Below are 18,735 nucleotides of genomic sequence, written 5' to 3'. Positions count from 1 at the left end.
CGAAGTGATCACTGAAGAAATCAAAGAGGAAATAAAAAAATACCTAGAAACAAATGACAATGGAGACACGACGACCCAAAACCTATGGGACGCAGCAAAAGCAGTTCTAAGGGGGAAGTTTATAGCAATACAATCCCAGCTTAAGAAACAGGAAACATCTCGAGTAAACCACCTGACCCTGCACCTAAAGCAATTAGAGAAAAAAGAACAAAAAACCCCCAAAGTTAGCAGAAGGAAAGAAATCATAAAGATCAGATCAGAAATAAATGAAAAAGAAATGAAGGAAATGATAGCAAAGATCAATAAAACTAAAAGCTGGTTCTTTGAGAAGATAAACAAAATTGATAAACCGTTAGCCAGACTCATCAAGAAAAAAAGGGAGAAGACTCAAATCAAGAGAATTAGAAATGAAAAAGGAGAAGTAACAACTGACACTGCAGAAATACAAAAGATCATGAGAGATTACTACAAGAAACTCTATGCCAATAAAATGGACAACCTGGAAGAAATGGACAAAGTCTTAGAAATGCACAACCTGCCAAGACTGAATCAGGAAGAAATAGAAAATATGAATAGACCAATCACAAGCACTGAAATTGAAACTGTGATTAAAAATCTTCCAACCAACAAAAGCCCAGGACCAGATGGCTTCACAGGCGAATTCTATCAAACATTTAGAGAAGAGCTAACACCTATCCTTCTCAAACTCTTCCAAAATATAGCAGAGGGAGGAGCACTCCCAAACTCATTCTACGAGGCCACCATCACCTTGATACCAAAACCAGGCAAGGATGTCACAAAGAAAGAAAACTACAGGCCAATATCACTGATGAACACAGATGCAAAAATCCTCAACAAAATACTAGCAAACAGAATCCAACAGCACATTAAAAGGATCATACACCATGATCAAGTGGGGTTTATTCCAGGAATGCAAGGATTCTTCAATATACGCAAATCAATCAATGCGATACACCATATTAACAAATTGACGGAGAAAAACCATATGATCATCTCAATAGATGCAGAGAAAGCTTCGACATAATTCAACACCCATTTATGATAAAAACCCTGCAGAAAGTAGGCATAGAGGGAACTTTCCTCAACGTAATAAAGGCCATATATGACAAACCCACAGCCAACATCGTCTTGAATGGTGAAAAAAATGAAACCATTTCCACTAATATCAGGAACAAGACAAGGTTGCCCACTCTCACCACTATTATTGAACACAGTTTTCAGAAGTAATATATCTAAATGTTACAGCTGTTAAATCTGGGAGATGAGAACTTAAGTTTTGTACCTTTCTATATTTTTTAAATTTCTCCAAATAAATTTTAGAAAAAAATAACTAAAAAAGTGAAGTTAAATAGGTATAAGCATAAAGATTAGAGTTAAAGAAAGAAAATAATTTATGAAAAATCACAATTGTAATTTAGGAAATGTGTACTTGTTTAGCTAATACAATATTCAGTCTAAATGTAAGCACTACTACAAAATAAAGTTTAAATTTTGAGAAATTTATACTTCTACTCCAAGTATTCTTGGCACTGCTAAAGTCTGAGATTGTGAAGTTCTGGAGGAAAAACAATATGAAGTATTGAATGCTTGAAAATACTGGGTTTTTTCTTTAAGTTTAAATAAATTAAATAATTTATAATTTAAAAAGTCTAAAAAGAAACTGGAATCTATTTTAAAAGATTAGCAAAGTTAGAAATGATAAAATCTTAAGTGAGAAGGAAAAGATTATGCAAAGAAGCTATCTATATAAAAACAGATTCTTGAACCAGACTATTTGGGTTGGAATCCTAGCTTGACTTAGTCGTGTAACCCTGGACAAATTGCTTAACCACTCTGTAACTCACTGCCCTCATCTGTAAAATAAGGATAATGATAATAAAATTGACCTCAGAGAATTATTATGAGGATTTAATGATTTAATATGTGAAACTGCTTAGAACAGAGACAGACACTAATACACACTAAGTTTTAGCTATTATTTTTTTCATAAATCTGAATTAAGTAGTACTTATTCAATATTCAGCTTCACTGACAAAAATTTAACTTGCCAGGGACTCTGTCAAAGTTTCTACTACTGGGACCTTGACTTGAGCCTTGGAGAAGCATTATACAACTGCAAAAATACAGAATCATTCTATCTAATCCCCACGATAAGGCTCCTGATTAAAGCAAAAAACAACTACAGAAGACTACTGATTGAACATATTATAGTATTGGCATTATTATAAAAGGCCAAAACTCTAGCAATAGCAAAATTAAGTTAGAAATTGTTATCCCTATTTCACAGATAAGGAAACTGAAGCTTAAACAATTAGGAAATTTGGCCAACATCATATTGCTAGTAAGTAATGTCAGGACAGGGAAACCTGTGAATATCTTAATCACTGCTATACCCACAAATATTAGTATTCAGCACAGAATACTTGTAAATGATCGGTGGGTGGATGGACGAAGAGATAAATGCAGCAATCAGTCAGGCAAATATTAGGAGTTCTGGGGTAGCCACTGATCCTAGAAAAACAGACCAACTGTGGCTAAACTTCTTACAGAAAGGCTCAAAAAATGCTTATTTTTATGTAGCAGTATTTATGTCATTCAGAGACTAAGACCACATGTTCCCATAATCATAAAATAATGAGTAGCTATCATAATATGCTGCAAGAAATAAAAGAATTTTTTCCACCTAATGACAGCACCAACTTAATTATACATGCCAACAGAAAGGAGTTAAGTAGGGACTCCAAATACAAAAATAACATATTTGACTATTTGAATATACTGTCTGTGGATTACTAACTAAAACAAAATAATAGAGCCACAATGATGCCTAATTCAGGAAGAGAAAGAAACTGACTCATCTTCCCCAACTTATCCCCCACTAGACTGACACAAAAATGAGTTCTTGCACTTCCTCCTAAGCCCAATTTGGGGTTAATATTTTCCTTGTTTGGGTTAGAAGACAGCATAGAACATGTATATTTAAGTTTTTCCTTTGATAAACTTGGCCCCAAAAGAAGTATAAAAGAAAGTATGAATTGTGTCATCAAGTCCCTATGTTGAATCTAAAAGCAAAACTTATTGACTATACACAAGTTCACTATGATAAATCTCAGATCTCATTGTATTTATACTTATTAGAAAATTACCTGTGAAGAAATTCTTCTGTGCAAAGATGAAGTGGTAGGTGGCTTTATAAACCTCTAATTCACACTGCCATGTCTGTGGCATGTTCCATATTCGGGGGTAGCTGGCAATGATGTGAAACTGCAAATCAAATGTTAGGTAACAATGTCAGAGGTTAAAATATGACATTGTGTGACAGCATTAGAAATGAACTCGCACAAACTGGTGAGTAATTAAAACTTATTTTCCTACTGAGCCAAACAGAATGTCCCTTAGAGATTTTAATATTGCTGTGGCTAAAGGTCAGTATCCATGGTTACATCCAGCTCCTTAAAATACTAAGCTATGATGTGGCCAAAAAACTTTAAGAACAAATCAGGCTACAGTTTTGATACTGTAGCTAAACAAACAGAGTAACAGCCAACTTCATTAACTCTTCTTTAAACCTAATCTGTTAAGTGAGAGGCTCAGGGTCAGGCAGGGTAGAGTGCAATGTATACTGTCACACAGAAGTCTGGCCACCAGTGTCTCCTCGGTTCTCATTTGACAGCACAGTAGTTATAAATCTGACATGATGCTTTGTGGTATATTCCACCTGCCAAAGCTTGGCAATTCTGCAAAGGCAAGAGCTGCCTGGCCAGGAATACCATTATTGCACAGCACCATTTATCAGCAATAGCTTAGGAATTCATTAAAATGCTGAATATTCATATTTATAGTATTCATTATATTCTTGGTAACTGCAAAATTTTCTTAATTTACATATATCATATATAAATATGCTTGTTTAGACAAGCAATTAAGGACCTAATGATATCATCTAATATAAAAGAATCCTCTCTAAATATCAGCCATTCTACACAGTGACTTTTGTTATTTTGCTGTTATTGTTGTCGTCCTTGAGAAAAAATAATAATCTGCTTGATTAATGAGTTCCTGACCTGCAGTTTTCAATCATGAGCATTGCCATATTTATTCTGTTTCTAATATGGAGCAATTCAGGGTATCAATAAGATTTTCTTCCTTGTACCTTATTCATCAAGTAAAAAAGGACAATGAATTATTAAGCCCTGAGAAAGAATCTGATGGGGCCAGAAAACATAGAGTAAAAAATTATCTTACTTACAGCATAGGAGACAGCTAGTCTAGCCATACAGTGAAGTTTAAAAACAATACACCGAGAACTTTTCACATTTTTAAAGGCCAAAAACCCATGTAGTGTTGCCTTATATTCATTTCCCCCAAAAGAAGAGCAACAGAGAGATGCCAAAGGGAGTCCACAGCATTGGGAATCTACACCTCTACCCAAAAACATGGTCAAGAGCATCTGGTTGTTCTTGAATGAGAAGACTGACCATTTGATGACCTCCTGGCCATTAAAATTTTATATTAAAAAATTAAAACCAAATTTGTATTTTATGGACGTAGGCATATCATCATATACTCTAGACTTACTGCTAACATTTCTGCTTCTAAAAGAGTCCGGTATTGCATGCTGGTAGTGGCATCAACATGTAAGAGTTGTCCTTTAATTGCAGGGGTGTAACCTAAAATAAGTGAAAACATAAAAATTAGGAACCTAAAGAAATATATACATATAATTAAAAATTTTGGACTGGAAACAAATTCCCCCACCACCCAAAGAAGGAATTCCTGAAAAACAGTAATCAGTCACTATTTAAACACACCCCCAATAATGTGGAGTATACTATCTAATAGGTAACCTTTCTCATTTCGGACAGCTCTGATGGAAAAGAGTTCCATCTTCATATAAGGTCTATCCTGACTCTGCTTTCCAGTGCAAAACTACAAGTCTATTTTCCAAATGATAGTGTGCAAATATTTAAGCCTGCTCCCATGTCTTTTTTTTCACTGATTCAAGGGTACATATTTTCAACTACCCCTTAAGTAATGACAGTTGCTTTTTTTTCTTTTTTGGGGGGGAAATTAAAACACCAGCTTTATTATAGAGGTATTGAAAACATAGCTTTGAATATCCCAATAAGAAAATCTTGAGTTAGTCATAGCTACAGATAGGCAATGCCAGAAATCCAAATCTACTCCACCACCCAGGACAGATCCTTTCACTAAATGACTTCGAAGAGTCTAAAATCTGTCTGTAGAAAAGACAGTATAAAAAAAGGGGGGGGGGCTTCCCTGGTGGCGCAGTGGTTGAGAGTCCGCCTGCCGATGCAGGGGACACAGGTTCGTGCCCCGGTCCAGGATGATCCCACATGCCACGGAGCGGCCGGGCCCGTGAGCCACGGCCGCTGAGCCTGCGCGTAAGGAGCCTGTGCTCCGCAGTGGGAGGGGCCAAAACAGTGAGAGGCCCGCGTACCGCAAAAAAAAAAAAAAAAAAGGAATAGGATGGATCTAATATATCATACCCTTGTTCAAAATCCACCCATCAGGGCAAGGATAGGTAGGAGAGAAGTCAGGAGATTGCACAAATTATTAAAAAAATGTGTAATGATAGTTGCTAAACAAAAAAAAACCTATTCCTTACATAGTGACAGTTACCAAACAACACAGCCCCACTCTGAATAAAAGCAGAAAGGTTCAGAGTATTTCACTTCTTTTCTTGATGGACTGCCCTCCTATGAACACTAACACTATGAACATTCTTATATGGCTAATTCAACATGCATCCTGCTCTGGGCATTTTTTTTTCCCCAAACACCTGAATCTCTGGGACCAGTTTTTAAATGTTTTTGAATTATATTTTGCTATTGTCTAAGAACTAAGTCTATTTTTCCCTTTGAAGACAGTCATCTTAAAAGCCACCTAACCTTTACCAAGAACTTGACTGGGTTTTCCTTAGACACTTAACTCATTCAGTTCAACAGTCAGTGTGCTGTGGCACTTCCCATGAATTCATAATAGGTATATGCTCAAGATATTGATGCCTCAGTCCTCAGATGGTCTACCCCAGTGCACCAATAAATGTACCCCCAAAAAATCTGTACAAATATTATTTCCTATATGCATCATCAGTTTAAAAAGGCAGAGGGACTTCCCTGGTGGCGCAGTGGTTAAGAATCGCCTGCCAATGCAGGGGACACGGGTTCAAGCCCTGGTCTGGGAAGATCCCACATACTGCGGAGCAACTAAGCTCGTGCACCACAAATGCTGAGCCTGTGCTCTAGAGCCCGCGAGCCACAAATGCTGAGCCTCTGTGCTACAACTACTGAAGCCCACGTGCCTAGAGCCCGTGCTCCGCAACGAGAAGCCCCCACTCGCCGCAACTAGAGAAAGCCCGTGCGCAGCAATGAAGGCCCAATGCAGCCAAAGATAAATAAATAAATAAATTTTAAAAAGGCAGAAGCACTCCCTTAACTGAACCATTCTCAATTCTGTGCAACCCTCAACAGCCTCTTCCCCTACAGAATTACAGGTCCTATATATCAGTAATTAAGGCTATCCTGAAAGATGCTTCTTTCCAACTGACTACTCTAAATCCTAGATAATCTCAAGCATCTGCTTCAAGACTTAGGTTATTCTTTTAAAAGTAACTAAGATAAGGTTTTAGTTCTTCAGTGTAATAGCCCTAAAGTTACAGGGAAAATATATACTATCTCATTCTCAGTCACTTTTTCAATTAATTATCTAAGCAGGCAGACTCAACTGATACCTTTTTATGCAAGCTAATAAATCTAGTCAACACCTTTGCCTGTTTTCTTCTTATTGTAGCAACAAAATGAGTGACAGAAACAAGAAAAGAGAGCCAAGAATTACATAAACCTTATTCTAATTATATTTAGCAATAGTAACATTGCTATTCAGTAATTTAAAAACATTGGTGAGTTGCTACTCTCCATACTCTCAAGAAAGTGAAGAAATAAAGCAGAACTTCACTTCAACTGGTCTCAGTTACAAATGTAATAAGAGGATGGGAAGAACAAGGAGAAATGAGGGAGACTATATAATATTTTGATAAATTTAACAATAAAGTATTTAATCATGTTACTGATTAACCTGTATCAGAGCCCAAATTTCAAATTCATAATGAACTTAGATTATCTTAGCTCAGATAAAACTACAGCTAATCAGGGCATGACTTAATATTTTAAATATGAAATATTCTGCTTTCTTAAAGTTATGCTATTCAAAGTACCCAGGTTACTTCCTGACAAAAATCTACTAACAATACAACCTAAAACAAAGCCTTTTAGTCATTCAATCTATTTCTGCCCATGGACCACGTGCCAGGTCCTGGGTTTGGCACAGGTATACACCAGTGAAAAGAAATACGTAGTACCAGCCTTCACAGAGCAACAGACTAACAGGAAAAACATACACTAAGCAAATTACACACAAACTTACAAAAGAAGTGTAAGGTATAATGAAAGCACAGAATAATAAGACCTAGGCTTGATTAAAACACTTTTCCCTTCTCTCCAAGTGCGTGAATAATATAGTATTTACTAACTACAGACACATCAAAATAGAATAAAAAGCTGAAAAAGAAAACCCCATTAATTCTAGTCTAACTGGATTAATGATTATTTATATATTAATTATTCCCCTACTAATCACTTAAAACAGAAAAACAGTCATTGTAGCTTACCATTTTCCTCGACTGTCATTGGAATATTAATTTCTAAATACGAGCCAGCTCCTACATTTACATGTACAGCATTTGTTTCCTACCAAAAGCAAAAAATAATTCATGAGGCATTTATTATAATTACACTCCCATCTTTACTTTTCAGTTATTATCAAAGATAAAATTTAATCATCAATAATATTAAATAGGTATTAAAAGTTCCTAAGAGCAAAAGTTCAAATTTATACCAAAAATATACTAAAACAGTTTGGCCAGATTTAAAGGAGAAAATGAATCAGACTATAGTATAAAGGTCTATTATTATTAATTAACTTCTTTCTACTATTTGGCACTTAATGAAAGTAACATACATACAATTATTGGGGGTGGGGGTCAGGGAAGCTCATAGAAATGAATCTGAGTATAGGACTAGTTGCCAGAAAGATACTCTGGAAAATAATGTTCAAATTTTACACATAATTTTCTACTATATTATTTCAATAATTACCCTATTTTTGGTAAACAGCAAGTCAATTGTAGCATCTGCAATAATATTCATTCGTAGTTCAAAAGCAAGGATCTGTCTTGGTCTCCCGGGCTGTGCAATTTCAGAGACTTTCAGAACTTGATAATCAGGAGGGAAGAAGAACTTCCATAAACAATCTCTAAATAAGTAGGAAGAAAGAATAATGACAAGTTATTCAAATAAAATTACCTCTGATAAGAGACAAAATCAGTATTATAACTTTCTATTACCACTGCTATCTTAACAATTAGACATAAAATTGAAAAAAAAATTATAAGTCACAAAATAACACCTACCATAATTTCCTTTCAGTAAAATGAAAGACTGTTTTATACTTCCAGAGATCAATGAGCTTTGAGCACTTAATATACTACTATCAAATAAGACAAAGGTAAGACCAAATTTGCACTATTCAAACATACTGTGAAAAATTAAAGACTTTCTACAGGTATATCAATTGTGCAAATGGCAAAGAAAAGCTGAAGGGGGATGGTTTAATTAGAATCATTCCTCTCTGGACAATTACTACTTAACCTTTCTGAGGACACTCACCTGCTTCCTCACCTGTAAAAGAGAATTATCATAACCAGTCTCAGAGAATAGATCCAAGAATTAAATGACAACATATAAGAAAAAGACTTGGCAGTACAGGGCACATGGAGAAAGTGTATTTCTATTATTTTCATAATCACTATTAATCAATGTTATAAGAATAAGACTCTAAAGAGCAATAGATTTCTAAAACGAAGCAAGTGTTTGGAGGCTAGGGCTCTAATGTATTTGCCTCCCCATATCATTTGACAAACAGGAAAGAAACCAAGAAACGTTCAATTCATAGTCTTCTATAAAATTAAAAATTAGCATGTTACTCATACATTCAGAAAAAGTATCAGTTTCTGACTTTTAAATAGGAAGAGCTGAGGAAGGAGTCATCAGTAACAGGAAATGCTGCTTGGAATAAACTGACTGGGAAAAATCAGATCAACAGAACAAAATTTGCAAACTGATCCATTATAGACATGAAAAGAAAATTAAGTCTGTAAATGTTTTGGCTAAGACACAAATATATAAAACTAAGCTTTCAAGACAAAGAATCCATCTGATCATTAGGTGATCATGGACTATAAAATGGGTAGCAGGATATAATGAAAAGAGCAGTGGACTTGAAGGGTTGGTCTGAATCTTGGCTCTAGATGTTATAGCTTTACTATATTGCCCAAATCACTGAACTTCTGTGTCTTCATTTTCTCACAGGTATAATCAGATCAGATCACCACACCTGTCCTTGTGTCTCTCACTGTTATGAAGATCAAGTGTGAAAATATAAATGAAAGCACTTAAGTGAAAGCAATAAAACGCCAGACAATATCAGGAATATTTGCATTATTATAGTTATCATTAAGGAGTAAGTACGAATTTATAAAGTTTATATTTCAACTCTGTCATGAAAACTCTTAAAAAGAAAAGATGAGTGTCTTAAAGATTCAGACACAAGAGGGAGGGGATATGGGGATATATGTATACGTATAGCTGATTCACTTTGTTGTACAACAGAAACTAACACACCACTGTAAAGCAATTATACTCCAATAAAGATGTTAAAAAAAAAAAGAAAATCATGTAAAGGTAATAGAACTGACATTAAAATCTATAAGCTAAATAAGGTCATGCTACATCAGAGATCAAAAACTCACAATGCTGAGTGAACTATCCAATAATAAAACAGTTGAGATTTCTTTCTATATTTCTTACACTAATAGGTAGATACTAAAAAAAATAACCTAATTAATATTTCTGATAACAGTTCATATTTGTTTAGAAACTCAGTATGGGGAAAAAGAAAAGGAAATGGCTACAAGAGAGGAAATGCACAATTTGCATATAAAAGGGAGGAGATAAATACTATTATTACTCACAAAAGGAAACTAAACCCATGTGATAAATTTCTTTCTTCTTTCTTTTTAATAAATCTGAATGGTTTTGTTAAGTCCATGTTAAAGAATGTATTGCTGTTCTCTCCTAGCAGTGGCAGGACCTACTGAAGGGAGTTGGTAAAGCAAATTTTTCTTTCATGTTATCTTCAGTATCATTTCTCTGTATTATACAAAGATCACCCAAAGAGTGAATATGACTATATATTAAAAGAATTTTAGCTAGGATTTTCATGTAAATATAGCCTAATACTTCTCTTAATGCAATACAATTAAATATAGTTTAAGAAGAATCACACTTTATTCAAATACTAAAATGCAAGAATATTCTGTGTCTGTGTTAAAGCACTGCTTTAATTTTTTCCTTTCAAATATAGCAAGTGTAATTGTTACTTAAGGGAATGTAAAACCCCTCATTTTCAACTATTACACAGTAAATATAGCATGGTTTAATGTATGAAAAATTTTATTATAAAAGGAAAATTTTAATCCAGTAATTTGAAAAATATTTGTTTTCTAACCTGAAATTTTAAGCTATGTTTACCTTCGGGTCTAATAATCTAACCCAGAACTTAATGAAGTACTGTATTGGCATACTCCAAGTATTCAAATAATAACACACTTACTTATATATTTATCAAACAACTGTTATTTAAGTAGCTACTTAATGGAGCAGGTATTTCTATATGCTAGAGATACCAAGGTTAACAGAATGTAGTACCTGACAAAGCATATAACTCTTCTAACAATGCTAGGTAGAAAGCACTTTTTTTTTGTTTCTTGGCTGCGTTGGGTCTTCATTGCCGCGCCCAGGCTTAGAAAGCACTTTTTAAAACAATTTAGTTTGCAAGGCAGAAATAGAGACACAGATGTAGAGAACAAACGTATGGACACCAAGGGGGGAAAGCGGCGGCGGTGGTTTGTGGTGCTGGGATGAATTGGGAGACTGGGATTGACATATATGCCCTAATATGTATAAAATAGATAACTAATAAGAACCTGCTGTGTAAAAACATAAAATTAAAAAAAAACCAATTAAGTATAAAAAGAGTCAGTGTATCAAGTCAGTATCAGTGCTCTTAGTAGTCCATCAGTGGCCCAGTAATATCTGCCTCAGTGACTGATTAAGCTTGTATTTCTCCATTCAAGCTAGTTTATGAAAGACTAAACTAGCTTTAAACAATGTATATTTACATAAAAATTTAGATGTTCCCTCATAAATAGTAGTACATGTCCCCTCCTTTGTTTAAAATTCTTCAATAAGTAGGTAGATGTTCATAATATATTAAAAATAGAAAATTAACTTCAAAATCAATAGAATAACTAAGAAATAAAAAACCCTTTTTTACCTTTCAGGCACTCCCTATTACCTCCAGTATAAAATCTATATATTTCTTAACTACCTACAAATCTCTTTAACAACCTATAGAACTTATTAAGACAATTCTCTACTGTCATCATGCATTTGCAGAACTCCTCCCTTGCCTTGATTACTTATCCTTCCCTTCCTTCCCTGGCTAATTCTTACTTACGTTTCAAAACTCAACTCACATATTACCTCAACCAAAAAGCATTCCCCAGTTCTCTCCTCTTCAATATGAGTTATGAACCTGTTGTGGGCTAAATTGTGTCCCCCTAAAATTCATATGTCCTAATCTTCAGTACCTCATAATTTGGCCATAGTTAGAGACAGGGTCTTTAGAGAAGTAATTAAGTTAAAATGAGGTCAATAGGGTGGGCCTAATCCAATATGACTGGTATTCTTGCAAGAAGAGGAAATTTGGACACAGAGACCTAAAAAACACACAAGAGAGAAGACCATGTGAAGATACAAGGAGAAGATGGCCATCTACAAGCCAAGGAGTGAGGCTTTGAACACAGCCTTCCCTCAGGGCCCTCAGAAGGAACCAATCCTGCCAACACCTTGATCTCAGAATTCTAACCTCCAGAATGGTGAGAAATTTCTGCTGTTTAAGCCACACAGTCTGCGGTACTTTGTTGTGGCAGCCTCAGCAAACTAATACAGTACCTCTCTAAATTCTTCATCAAGACTTTTTACATACCTCTAATACAGCACTTAATAAAACTCTTTTGTTTCTTTTTTCCGAAACTGAACTATGTATGTCTTTTAGCTCTGAAATCTCCATAGTCCCAACAATCCCTGGCATATTCGGTGATTAAATACAAAAGAAAAAACCAAGGAATCAATAAATATTCTGCTCATTCACCATTTTTCTAATGAATTAGCTCCTCCTTTAGAGCAAACTTGCTTGTGCCAATTTCTCTACAAATTATTTGGATTAAAATGTTTAGTGATACCTTACCCTGCCATAATAAAATAGCTTATAAAAATATCGATACTAAGCTAGCCTTTAATAAAAATTATAGTATTATCCCAATATGTTTGACTTAGAAATATAATTTAATCAAGTACCTCTGCCTATCAGCCCATGGCCCATAGTTGAAATCTGTTCCTTTACCACAAACTATATCCAGTCCCCAACAGGGAGGCAAATCTTGTAATTTGCAATCCTCACTGCTCATTTCTCCTTCAATAGTTTCTTCTGTTTCTTCTGGAACAAGTCCTATATTGCAGAATATACAATATGAAGATAGTTACTTAAAATAACCATTAAAAGGCTTCCTTAGATCAACATTTCTAAAAATTTTTTGATCTCCAGAACACTTTACACTCTATATTGAGGACCCCAAAGTGGGATTTTTTTTTTGTATTGTATCTATCAAAATTTACTGTATTCAAAATTTGAATTGAGCAATATTTTTAAATTTTATTTTTAAAATAAACTCATTACATGTTGACATAACAAAATGTCTAATAAGATTTAATGAAAATATGATGTGAAAAATAACTACATTTTAATGAAAACAAATAAAATTTTATTTCATTTTGAATGAAAATATTTTTTAATCAAAATAAGCATATTTTCTAAAACAAATTAATTTATTGAGAAGTGTTGGCATCGTTTTTATTTTGGCAAATTTCTTAAATATACAGCTTAATAGAAAACAAGTGAATTCTCACAGCTGTTTCGGCACTTAATCTATTGAAGAAAACCTAGCCTCATACAAATAGGTAGACAGAAAAGGGAGGAGTATTTTAATAGCTTTTTCAGATAATTCTGGATATTCTTTGACACTAGACCAAAATTCAACAAGTGGTAATTTCTTAAAGATTACTTGCAATGTGGAATCTGAAACCATATCACTGAACTTCTCATACTCTGACACGTTAAAATTTACTGATCCCTGTTGCACTCTGAATAAATCTTTTACGGACATCATGAATTGGTCATTTGGAAAATATTGGTTCACTGAGACATGCATATTTTTCCCAAATAGACAAATTTCATTATTAAACATTTAAAAAGTCATATTGTTAATAACACTGGTAGTCTCATCAGAAAAGTCATCAAACTCACAGTGGCAGACCCAAATTTTCCAAAATTCTAACTTTCACATGAAAGCTCAAAACCATAGTTTGTCCCTAGTTGCTCTTTCAAGCACAACTGGTATTCCATGAAAAGAGCAAACAGTTCAGCTTGGAACTCAATCACAGAGTGCTTTTCCCCAAAACAACAGTGTACTTTGGTATGGGGCAGAAGTGTATTATGTGTTCTTATCATTTTATTAAATGAGTATTAAAAAGTTTACTGAAGGGTCAAGATTTGATAAAAGTAATTTTTACTGCTTAATCAAAGACCCTGTAAAGTGCACTGGCATTTGTTTTATTGTGACTGCATGGCAGTGAAAAAGACAGGGATTACTAGTATAGTTTGGAATCACTGCCTTGATTCATGCTAAAGCACCAGAAGTTTTGCCCCCTGTAACTTTTACACAATCAATACAACATGGTAAAAAAAAAAAAAAAAAGGCAAATAACATCCTAATTTTGAACATACTTTGACCTCATAAACCTCCTGAAAGGTATGAAAAACAAGAATTAGGAAAAAAATGACTAAAAATCCAATATTTAGCTTATTTATAAAACTGAGGCCACCTGTGAAACACTGTAACTAGCTGGACTTCAATCCTTAAACTTTAGGCCTCAAATCCAACTTACTGTGATTTTTTTTCCCCTAAGCCAGCAAGAACTACCTTAACTATCATCATATTCTCTAATGGTTTTCACTCATGGTCATTTGTATTCACAATTTTTGAAGTATACTTGCAAAAATGGAATTTGAAGGAAAGATTACTATATTGTTCTCTTTTGATCTGAAATACTAAAGATATTCAACTTTTGACAAATGACACAGATATTTTTTAGGTAGGCATTCTCACATCCACATTTACCGTTATTAATGCTTATTTATATCCTAAGCAAGGATACTTAAAGTATTATTAGATATCAGCATTTCATAGAAGAAACAGAATTGTAGCTATGAAACATATTTTCAAAAAATAATACCTGGCTCATCCATGTAATAGTAGATGTCAACATCATTCGACTGCATCACCACAAAACCTTCTCCCATTAATCTTGGTGGTCTATACAAAGGAAGGTGGAAGGCAAACTAAGTACACCTCCAGAATATAAAATGTTCAGCATTCTAATTAACGATGGTAATGGGTGAAAACAAAAAAGAAAACTTAAAAGCAATCAAGTGTAGAAACTTGAAAAGGGAAAACATCTTTCACATACATAATAAATTGTTCCATAATTGTTTTCTATATTAGACTATATAAAAAGTTGGCACTGAAAAATTTTTGACCAGCAAAATCAGTTAAAGAAAGACAAAAAATTTGTTTTGCATTTTTCATTTTAAGTTTTGAATGAGAGAAATCCATTTAAAACAAAGTTTAATTAAATACAATGGAAGAACAATGTTCATTGGAATATAATAATCATATTCTGCATTTGCAACAATAAATTTAAAATTAGACTTCAAATTCAACCATTTTATATTAATAACACTATATAACTGATTAAAAATATCATCTTATATATTGTAAAATAAAGCAAAACCTTTCAGAAACATTAAATTTAAAAAGTGTTGTCATTTTTAACAACTTTATATTACCTATTTCCAAGAATATTTAATTGAACAACTTGAAATAAACTTAAAGCAAACATCTTGAACTCAAATTCTGGAATGAATGTTTCTGTACCATCAATTAACTTCCCCTCTTTACTTGCTTTGATTTAACAACTTTTGTCCTTATCATACACCACAATATCTTCCTTCCATATCAAAATTAACCTCTCAATCATCAGATAATATAACACATACAAATTCAACAATCTTCTTCTAAATATGTATTAAATCACAAAGGTTAGGGTTTAATCTCATTATTTAATCTCCATGCTTACTTCTGAAGAGTGAAAAATACAATTTTAAATCTTTTTATACAAATAGCAGGACACTTTTTCATTTTACTCTGTAGTAATTTTCACAAAAACCCAGATTTATTTTTTTCAGTATTACAACTTGCACCCATAAATATAGAATTGTGTGCGTAGCTTATATTCCAAGATGCTAAGCAATTCAGTGATCCTGAAGAGTGTGAAACCAGGTAGACCCAGAGCCTCCCCGGTACTCAAGCTGGGAAAATGACTGGGTCATTCTAGCCAATCCCTAGAAAATCTAATAGCAAGCTAGCCAAAAGTTGGAACTAAAAAGAAACAATCATGTTTCTCATAAACTCAAACTTTATATTGCCTACACACAAGACAAAAGCTGAGACAGTGGAAACTCATCACATGAATACTTAAATTACACAAATTTAACCACAGACTCCTTCACAAAAAAGAATAGTGATTGAGAATAACAAAGATTACAAGAGCCCTCACCCCACTCATGAGCATGTGGCCTGGGAGTCAGATGCGAGCCATGTGTCTGTTACCTGGGGGCCCCGGTCCTCTGGAATGGAAGCATCCCACCACAAAGAGGGTGACTCTAGTGTGCGTCATTATAACAATGTGTCTCCTAAACGCAAGGAGCTACTTCACTGAAGGAAAGCAAATCTGAAAAGCCAGGTGGAAAACTGACTGGGACTTAAATGTCAACTGAATTCCAAAACTGTCTTAACTTCATCAGTTTTCCAAGAGTAATTCTGATTCAATTTTCAACTTTTCATTAACTCAAATGATACTCTACTATAATGAATTTGTTGAATTTACTATTTATCCATCCCTTCTGAAAATAAAAACCTACCTGTAATGTGTATTTTCTAACATACAAACATCAGGGCTCAATTGCCCAAAATAAATTTCCCAAATACACTGAGAAAAGGATAGAAAAATTATAAGCTTATAAACAGTGCCTGACATATATTAAATGGCAATAAATATTAACTATTACAATTAAAAAACAAGAAAAATAGCTTATAGAAAAATATTTAAAATAGGAGTTTACCAGTGGATAAACTCCATTTATCTTATAAAGCAGGAATACTCTCAGTTGATTTAATAGAGAAATATATGTAATTATTGCCCAACTTATAGCAAAGAAATTAAAAGGATACAAAAGATTCTAAATGATAAGCTACAATAGGTATAAAGAAGTTATATGTTATTTTTATGACTTTCTTACTCATCATTTTGAAGACCAACATATCTTGGACTAGGAACAAGCATGACTCGAACATTTTCAAGCTTTCCCTTTACAATATGCATGAACTGGTCAAGATGACTGGAAGGTGGTTTTGTAGTATAGGTTAAGAAAGCATCATCAAAGTTGATGCACAGAGTTTGAGGTTGGTAATGATTTCCAAAGGCCAAGCGTCCCTGTAAAAAACAGATAAGAGATATTATGCCATACAATTTAGGCCATTTTTTTTCTCAGTTGACCTAATAACAAGCATTTTCAAGCAACTACTAAATGATTCCACTTTAGCACTATATACTGTTTAAATTGCTCCACTGATCAATTTAGACTAGTGTTTAAAGAAATTTGAGCACTTGTGAATAAATAAATAGCCTTAAAGGTCTATACATTTGTGCTAAAATGGTATTGGTGTTGAAATAATTCTTTCACTTTATTAAGAATGGAACCCAAAGACCTCTACAAAATTACTTTCTTAAGTGAAAATTATATTTGCAAAAATAAAAGGTTCTGTTATTAACCCATAAAACACTAATTGTAGTGGAATTTACTTACTGTGCTCACATTGACTTTTATGACTGGAATAAGTGATCTCCATGAAGATGTGGGGTCTTGAGATTCTGTTTTTACTTTAACTCTGAGAAAAAAAAAATTGACATATATGAGAAAAATTTAAGTACCTGAGAATACTGTTGACTTCCTCACAGTACACATTATTATTATTATTATTGGCTGTGTTGGGTCTTCGTTGCAGCGCGCGGACTTTCTCTAGTTGTGGTGAGCAGGGGCTACTCTTTGTTGTGGTGTGCAGGCTTCTCACTGCAGTGGCTTCTCTTGTTGTGGAGCACAGGCTCTAGGCATGCAGGCTTCAGTAGTTGTGGCTCGTGGGCTCTAGAGCACAGGCTCAGTAGTTGTGGCGCACAGGCTTAGCTGCTCTGCGGCATGTGGGATCTTCGTGGACCAGGGATTGAACCCATGTCCCCTGCACTGGCAGGCAGATTCTTAACCACTGCGCCACCAGGGAAGTCCCACAATACACATTATTAATACCACTTATATCTTTCCAAATATATCTAATGACTGCTCAGTAAACAAAACAATGACCATCTAAGGGACACTAATATCCCTAAAATGTCTCCTAGAATGTACTCTATCACGTACCAATTTTTATATAAGAAGCTATAACAAAAAAGTATATTTTCAGAATGACAAGCTTAAATGACAAAGTATAAATTATGATGTGCTGTCATTACATCTGTCATTATGCCTATCACACTACATTATATCATTTTATAAGACAGAAAAAATTATAATTAAAACAAAAATGACCAAGATATGTTACTTTGATGTTTTAAGTGTTTTAAGCACTTCTGACAGTTCAGCTGATCCTTCACCTTCCCTACCCCCGCCACTCTGTGCCAAAATAATTTCCTCTCAATATAATGAAAAGGATAGACCAAGAGTAAGAAAAAAGGAATTGGCCATACACAAAGTACACAAAATTTAAGAAATGAAAAATTCACAGCAATTCACTAAAGATTTCATATGAAAACTCAAGGCATATCTCTTCAATAACCTGATAACTCCTAAATCACACTTCTGGAGCCATATTTGTAAGATGGCCTTCAGTTCTTAAAACTAAATTCAAAACTAACCTCACTACCACCCCCTAACCTTTCTCTAACGTTCCCTGACTAAGCATGACTACCGCTTAAATTAGAAATTTGGATTCACTGTTGACTCATCCTTCTTATTTGTTCTCCACATCTAATTCATGACTCTCTTAAGTATTCAACTGCTTAAATGTATCCAGAATCCATCTCCATCTCTTCCTTCCCCTTGCTAGCAACCCAGTTGATGATCATCTCTTCCCTGAACTGTTACTATGTCCTTCTATCTGCTCTCCCTGCCTCCAGTCTTATTTCCCTCCAATCACAACACAACACTGCTGACCTGGGGTAAGGCCACATTTCTAACCCAGATCCTGCTAAACATTTTAGTCTAATTTATCCCCACCTCAAG

The 18,735-nt window shown here is 34.2% G+C and overlaps 1 protein-coding gene across 2 annotated transcripts in view; it reads right to left on the bottom strand.

Moving 5' to 3' along the window:
* Positions 1-18,735, bottom strand: part of BLTP1 (bridge-like lipid transfer protein family member 1) — a 216,686-nt gene that overhangs the window by 155,703 nt on the left and 42,248 nt on the right. For both annotated transcript variants that reach the window (XM_081223831.1, XM_081223832.1), the window contains exons 8-15: positions 17,269-17,350; positions 16,702-16,895; positions 14,577-14,656; positions 12,582-12,732; positions 8,199-8,355; positions 7,712-7,790; positions 4,600-4,691; positions 3,168-3,285 (exon numbers count right to left, since the gene is read on the bottom strand). In XM_081223831.1, the coding sequence (XP_081079957.1) occupies positions 3,168-3,285; positions 4,600-4,691; positions 7,712-7,790; positions 8,199-8,355; positions 12,582-12,732; positions 14,577-14,656; positions 16,702-16,895; positions 17,269-17,350 (953 nt within the window). The remainder of the gene's footprint in view (positions 1-3,167; positions 3,286-4,599; positions 4,692-7,711; positions 7,791-8,198; positions 8,356-12,581; positions 12,733-14,576; positions 14,657-16,701; positions 16,896-17,268; positions 17,351-18,735) is intronic.

Source organism: Mesoplodon bidens (genome assembly GCF_964165515.1).
Source record: "Mesoplodon bidens genome assembly, chromosome: 1".
NCBI classification, from domain to species: domain Eukaryota; kingdom Metazoa; phylum Chordata; class Mammalia; order Artiodactyla; family Ziphiidae; genus Mesoplodon; species Mesoplodon bidens.
This window is presented reverse-complemented; position numbering and strand designations above follow the sequence as displayed.